Here is a 6663-nt window from a genome sequence, read left to right as displayed (position 1 = left end):
AGCATTATTTCTAATATTTCTGAGTGGTTGAGGTTTGTCCTTGAGTATAGATGTGCAGTTATAAAGCTCCCTGGATGAGATTCTGCAGAATCAGGAGCGAAGGCGTGAACGGTACTAGACGTTGTAATCAACCAGACTCTACTATTACACGGAAAGTACATCTGACCACCGGTCATTTACTAAAGCTGAAGGCTAGACACCCAAACCTACTCATCACTACCATCACTGCTATATGCTGTGATTGGCCCTGAGATGAGCTGGTCCTCTCTATAAAAGCACAAAGGAGCAGAGCAGAGGACAGACCGAGACCTCATCTTTCACCTCCTCCTTCATCGCTCAACTGGTGTATTCCTCACTCAAAGGTAAGTTACAGAGAACTTGAGCATACAAAGTTTGCACAGAGAATTCCTTGGGAGTGCTCTGTGCTGAGACAGACGGTGTTTGTGCCTGCAGGACTCCCACATTCTGTCAAAATGAAGCTAGCCTTCCTGTGTCTGTGTCTGGCCAGCGCCGCCTCTGCTGCACCCGTGAGTTTGGAGAAGAGAGAAAGTTTACTCAGACATTTTTGTTTCTCCCAAGTTGAATTTGTTCTCACTTTTCCTGTTTACTCTTTACCCTTCGTTTGCAGTCCTTCTTTAATTACCTGCCTCATTACGGAGCTTCCAGACAACAAGTCCAGCAGGTAATCACACATACCAGGCTATACAATCTGTATTTATTTATGTATGTATGATGAAATGGGCGTCTTGTTCTCGAGTCTAATCTCTCACACCCGTCCAGGTGAGAAACGCTTACGCAGCAGGTCAGCCTCTGCCACAGACCGGCTACCCCGCCCCCATCAGCATGGAAATAGTACGTCACACTCCGTCCCACCCCATATCATGTCTCACTATAATTAACCTTTCATCTGACTGAGCTGTGTGTGTGTGTGTGTGTGTTTATGTTACACACAAACTCACCAATGTTTGTGTTTCTCTCTACAGATTTATCCCGGCACATTTCCCGGCGGCGCTATTGCCGGGGGCAACCCTTCACAGGTACACACACAGACTAAACACACACACACTTTAGGAGAAAAAAAACAGATACCAAAAAGTTCAGTGGCTGTCATTCATTTTTCTCTCCCTTCATCTCTCTGCAACCCTCGCAGGGTTTCATCAAGTATTCCATCCCTCAGCCACCAGGTAGACAGAGCGTTGAAGTGGTAAGTGTTGCTCTTTATCCGTCAAGATCACAGTTGGAGCCTGACGGGTGCTCTTCCTCTTTAATTATGGCTCTGAGCAGCACGTTTGATGGGAACTCGATGAAACGTTTTTTTGTTCATATCTTCTACTTCCTTCCAGATCTACCCCTTTGACTTCTCCCAGCAGAGGGTATAAACACATTACGGTCTCAGGTGCAGAAATATGTTTCAATGTAATGCTGACATGTGAATGTGAATGTAACGGTGTGCATTTTTTGTTTCAGATGATCCCAAACATGCCGCACATCCCACAGCTCCCAAATGTGAGACGTGTTCATTTTTATGATGTGGAATATTCCAGTTTCTTGTATGTGAGCGTATTAGATTTGAGACTTTCCGTGTTGTTTTTTGGCAGATATTCCCGTTCGACTACCCTCCTCAGACGGTGCCTCAGCAAAGCCCCAACGTGAGAGGAAACACAACACCTCACCTGAGAAACAACACCTGTAATGTGAAGCCTGTTTTAACGACTGAATCCAATCATTTCTCTCTTTGTTCTCCTTCTCAGTTCCCCGCTTTTGAGACCAACCCTCTTCCTTCCCAGGATCCGATGCAGCCTGTTCTCCAGGACCAACCCATCCAAACAAGCCAGGTACTTGTTGGTATCAAGAAAAAGAAGTTAATGCTTAATATGATCCGGCATCAACATATTAGCTTTAACCTGATGTCAACTGTCCTCCATGTGTCTTTGCAGATGCCAGCACAGGCATGAGGAGAGCAGGAGGCCAGGAATGAGTCGCAACTCTGTGCACCGGAGGACCTTAAATGAAGACTGATCATCATCTTAAAGTATTTTTGCAATACATGGATGTATTTACTAAAGCTTACTAAAGAAAAACTTAAAAAATGTCACATGAAGTAACTGCCTGTGCTGAAAGAGAACCACCAGCTTCACTCTGTAGTCTCTAACATGAAGCCACTGTAGACCTGTGGACTCCATTAAACTGTTTTCTGCGATACTAGAGAGACTGTTTTTAATCATAGTGCAAAAGAAAATGCAGCACTTTACTTTGCTCAAGCATATAAAGACGCATTCTGCATATCTTTCTGTAATGTCCCTTTTCTTTTGACAATAAAAACTGTTCATTCAAGCAAATTTGAAGTTGTAACTTGTGTTTAATTGGATGAAACATCAGAATTTTCCACTTTCACAATCATGTAGAAACTGAAAATGACTGCTAAATTGTTTCCGAGCCGTTCTGTAGACACACGCACACACACACACATACACACAAACACACACACACACACACACACACACACACACACACGCGCGCGCGCGACCGTCTTCAATCATCTCCCACCTCAGCACAGACGCAGAGACCTGCAGAGACTTGCTGGAGTCGGTTGATCCCTTGATCCGCTCAGCACATCCACTTTTATTTTAAGTCTTAATGACTTCACCGTTGTGTTGCTAAGATTTCAGAACATCATTGCTATGATAAACAACACAATACGAAATAGTGCTGATTGAGCTGCAGCGATGAGGTCATCAAAACAACCTGAGAAGACATTTAGGCAATCAAAACAAAGTAAATTATGTGATTTTTTGCATTAAATTGCTGCAGTAGAGCAATTATGTAAGACATCAACATCCTTATTAGTGTCAAACAATCTAACACACACACACACACACACACACACACACACACACACACACACATACAAATACGATTAAATAAAACATTGTATTGTATTGTATGTCACATGTAATGAGTGGATATATTCACCCAACACACACTCTGCGGCAGCAGCGGTGCACCGTGTGTGATATTTACAACACACTCACACACATTCAGCAGACAGGTTTAGTAAATTCCCCCCGAGGCGACACGTCAGTCTAAGCCAAACGTTTGATGCCGCAGAGCAGAAAGCTGCTGCTGCTGCTTTAATCCTGATCTCCATCTTCTCCCCCCCCTGAGGACCAAAGACCTGCAACAACACGACCAGAACGCCAGCACGCTGACACGCCGATTAACACAGCGGCGCCATCGTCTACGATTGTTTACGGCTGTCTCTCTGCTCATCACCACGGCAGAGAAAAGACATCAGCTTTGATTATTTATTTGACCTCTGACCTCCTGGAAAAGACCATTATAGGATACAAAGCAAGGGTTGGAGACAAGTGGACCCAGCAACATGGTCCTGATGGGTTTGGGTCCTCGCCCTGGGAGACACTGAATCCATCGCGGCCTCACACACCATCCAACCTTTGGGATGTTAGATTGTGTGTTAGGCAGCGATCGATCTCAACTCTCAGCTTGAAGTGAAGTTGTAAAGAAATGTGTTGTTCTTGTTCTTTTTTCTGAAATTGATTAGTTAATCATTTCAGCATTGATGCTTGTGTGTTCATGCTGAGGAATGTCTGCGATTAAACTGTGTCTCATTTATTATCTGATTTGGAAGCAGGTGATCAACTAAACCCAGACAGCAAAAACATACACAACACCTTTTGAAAATGTGTGTAGGCACGTGTGTGTGTGTGTGTCGTAGAGGAAAAGCACAGCAGCATCAATACATCTGATAAGGACGTCTCACACACTACCAACATGAGTGTGTGTTACATTTACCTGTCTGACATGAACATTTTCCAGTCTAAACCTTTTGCTCCTCCAGGCACCTCCAGGCACATGCCTATGTCAGCTTCACACACACAAACACACACCTCACACACACCACACACACACACACACACACGCCTCTTGGTTTTCATGCAATAAAGAGGGCAGTGTGTGCTGAGCATACTTTCTAAGGCATGTAATTAAACATAAGAGGGGCATTAACCCCACATGCCTCTTTTTTTTTTCCTCCAGTTTTTCAGGACATTTCTTCATACATCAAGAGGTTTTGGATGTGAGAACGTGATTGGTCGCTTCTGCTCGCTCCAGAGTATAAATGTCCTCCATGTCAGCGATGAAGCATTTCCTCCGTCGCCTAAAAGAAGGACTCCACCTCAGCTGCTCTCGATACCAGAAGACAGGTGAGTCTTTGTTATTGAAGCGTTCACTTAAACAAAGGTTGGCTAAATGGTTCTAATGCTCTTTTCCTCTGCGGCAGGACCAGGATGAAGGCCGTGGTGGTGTTTCTCGTGTGCCTGCTGGCCGCTGCCAAAGCCGCCCCTGTGAGTGCTGCACATATTGCTCTTGAACTCTGGAGATGGCTGCCTTTGCAAATATTTATTATTCTCTGGGGGGAAATGCTGCCTTCATTCTCACTCACTCCTCTCTCTCTCTGGATCCACAGGCCCCGCAGAGTGAAAGCACCGAGGTAGGACACCCGCACACACACACACACACACACACACACACACACACACACATAGACACACAGAGAAAGTTGATAATTGTCTTAATTATACGTCTGAAGTCTTATGTCTGGTATTCCCTCAGCAGGTTGCAGCACACGCCAATGCTGCGCTGAGATGGATGGAGATGTACAGACAGTACCAGCAGCAGGTGAGTCAGTGAACTACTCGCGCATCAATAATGACGCTCAGTGCCTGATTGTAATCACCTTAATGAGCAATTTTCAATAAATGAAGGAATAAACTTCACTTTTGCATCTGTAATCATTCCAGGGAGCAGTCAGTAACCCCTTCCTCCCCGCTGCAGCTGCTGTGGTAGGTTGTATTTCATTAGTATATTGACGCCATTTAAATAGCTTGTGTCGCAGTAACACACATTGGATCTGTGTGTTCATGAGTCGTGTCCCGTTTAAGTGAAACATATTTATTCCCGCAGGTGGATGTGGCAGCAGATCAGCCCGTGAACGCCCCTCCTCCACCTCCAGTCCCTGAGGAGGAGACATCAGAGGAGGAGACAGAGGTGAGGACATGTCTGTCTTTGTTTACACTTTGGACTTTCCTATTTCAGAGGTTACATTTAAAAAACATTTGCTACCTACTTCAGTGCAATTTACAATTGAGAGGGATTTAACTGGTGTACTGTAATTTTGCATGACCTTCTATTAGGGAAGTTGACTACATTTATTTTACAGTGAAGGCGTAAAACTTCAACCTGTGTAACCTCCGCCTGGTTATTAGAGACATCAGTGAAGCTCCTCCAGTCTGGACGAGCAAGGACGTGTTCACTGTGAAAATCTGCAAAGCTGGATGTTCAAAGTTTTCTGTGTGAAGTTAATCCACCTTAAATCTTCCTTTTTGGATAAAAGACTTTGCATTTCCAGTTTTGTGGATTTTTATTAAATTAACTCCAGGGTTTCATTGTTTAATGGGAGGATTCAACATGTCATCATTCAGTTAAATGAAAAACTTAGTTTCTCCCCTTTAGAGGAATTTCATCATTGGCTCATTCACCTTCAGGTAACATTTGCATAATTCAACAGATGTCACCAGCTTCTTCACAATGAGCCGCCAGTTGCTTTTCAAATGCTGGACTCCTAATTATAATGGAATATTTTTGCATTGGGAATTTCTGCAACTATAAATACAAATATACTGAAGTACAGAAAAGTAAAGCACCATTGTGCACCTTTACCAGGATGGCGCCGCAGCCCCCAATGCAGCCGCCCCTGCTGCCGCCCCCCTAAACAGCGACGAGGCTGAGGAGGCCGAGGAGGCAGAAGAGGCAGAGGCACCCGAGGAAGCAGCTGAGGCCGAACCAGCTGTGGAGGAAGTGGCGGCAGTAGATCCAGCTGCAGAGCCAGCAGTTGTTGAGGCTCCTGTAGATGTCGCAGTTGATGCTGCTGCTGTGGATGTGGCCCCTGTGGATGTGGCCCCTGTGGATGTGGCCCCTGTGGATGTGGCCCCTGTGGATGTGGCCCCTGTGGATGTGGTCTCTGTAGATGTGGCCCCCGTGGATGTGGCCCCGGTTGATGTGGCCCCCGTTGATGTGGCCCCCGTTGATGTGGCCCCTGTTGATGTGGCCCCTGTTGATGTGGCCCCTGTTGATGTGGCCCCCGTTGATGTGGCCCCCGTGGATGTGGCCCCCGTGGATGTGGCTCCTGCAGCTGATGTCCCTGCTGCTGCTGAAGCTGCCGTGGATGTTGCTGTCTCTCTGTAGTTTACCAGCTGATCACAGTTTTGGTCACAGTTTTGCAGCAGCATCAGTGTTTGCATTGCGAAAGAATTCAAAAGGTGTTGTGAGCGGATGTTTTGCTCACTAAGATATTAAAACATGTATGTGTTGTCTGAGAAGCCGAGCTTGATCGGTCTGTCTGAAACACATAGTTCAAAGTTTTCTATCTATTCTTTATTTTAGATTTAATTAAAATATGTTTTCACAACCTTGTGCTTTCACTTTCTTCATTTATTTTTCATGATGAAGACAGAACACACACACTACACAACACTACAAAGAGTAGGGATGAATGAAAGAACACCCAAAAAGAGGAAAAACATTAAAATTCTGCTGTTGTTCCTCCCGAGATGAAACACAAACCAAATGAAGTCTGTCGTTGAA

At 45.1% G+C, this 6663-nt stretch overlaps 2 protein-coding genes across 2 annotated transcripts; both read left to right on the top strand.

The window, feature by feature from the left end:
• Window positions 1–294: 294 nt before the first annotated feature.
• Window positions 295–2330, top strand: scpp5 (secretory calcium-binding phosphoprotein 5). Its single transcript, XM_076145628.1, has 11 exons — window positions 295–362; window positions 454–527; window positions 629–682; window positions 781–852; window positions 984–1037; window positions 1151–1204; window positions 1344–1373; window positions 1468–1506; window positions 1599–1649; window positions 1752–1835; window positions 1938–2330. Exons 2-11 carry the CDS (start codon window positions 474–476, stop codon window positions 1953–1955), a joined length of 510 nt encoding a protein of 169 aa, XP_076001743.1. The 5' UTR covers window positions 295–362; window positions 454–473; the 3' UTR covers window positions 1956–2330.
• A 1851-nt stretch (window positions 2331–4181) lies between these two features.
• enam (enamelin) lies at window positions 4182–6429 on the top strand. Its single transcript, XM_076145689.1, has 7 exons — window positions 4182–4223; window positions 4301–4364; window positions 4487–4510; window positions 4636–4698; window positions 4821–4862; window positions 4984–5067; window positions 5743–6429. Exons 2-7 carry the CDS (start codon window positions 4308–4310, stop codon window positions 6262–6264), a joined length of 792 nt encoding a protein of 263 aa, XP_076001804.1. The 5' UTR covers window positions 4182–4223; window positions 4301–4307; the 3' UTR covers window positions 6265–6429.
• The last annotated feature ends 234 nt before the right edge of the window (window positions 6430–6663 follow it).

Source organism: Genypterus blacodes, unplaced genomic scaffold (genome assembly GCF_046128005.1).
Source record: "Genypterus blacodes isolate CSIRO-AG114 ecotype Tasmania unplaced genomic scaffold, CSIRO-AGI_Gbla_v1 ptg000030l_1, whole genome shotgun sequence".
NCBI classification, from domain to species: domain Eukaryota; kingdom Metazoa; phylum Chordata; class Actinopteri; order Ophidiiformes; family Ophidiidae; genus Genypterus; species Genypterus blacodes.
Note: the sequence above shows the minus strand (reverse complement) of the source record. Positions and strands in the feature narration are given on the sequence as shown.

Bases quoted from the DNA above. Each gene is read 5' to 3' on its own strand.
- enam (XM_076145689.1), top strand. From the start codon at position 4,308: ATGAAGGCCGTGGTGGTGTTTCTCGTGTGCCTGCTGGCCGCTGCCAAA. The intron at 4,699-4,820 runs GTGAGTCAGTGA...TAATCATTCCAG, and splicing joins ACAGACAGTACCAGCAGCAG to GGAGCAGTCAGTAACCCCTT. The intron at 4,863-4,983 runs GTAGGTTGTATT...TTATTCCCGCAG, and splicing joins TCCCCGCTGCAGCTGCTGTG to GTGGATGTGGCAGCAGATCA.
- scpp5 (XM_076145628.1), top strand. From the start codon at position 474: ATGAAGCTAGCCTTCCTGTGTCTGTGTCTGGCCAGCGCCGCCTCTGCT. The intron at 683-780 runs GTAATCACACAT...ACACCCGTCCAG, and splicing joins CCAGACAACAAGTCCAGCAG to GTGAGAAACGCTTACGCAGC. The intron at 853-983 runs GTACGTCACACT...TTCTCTCTACAG, and splicing joins CCCCCATCAGCATGGAAATA to ATTTATCCCGGCACATTTCC.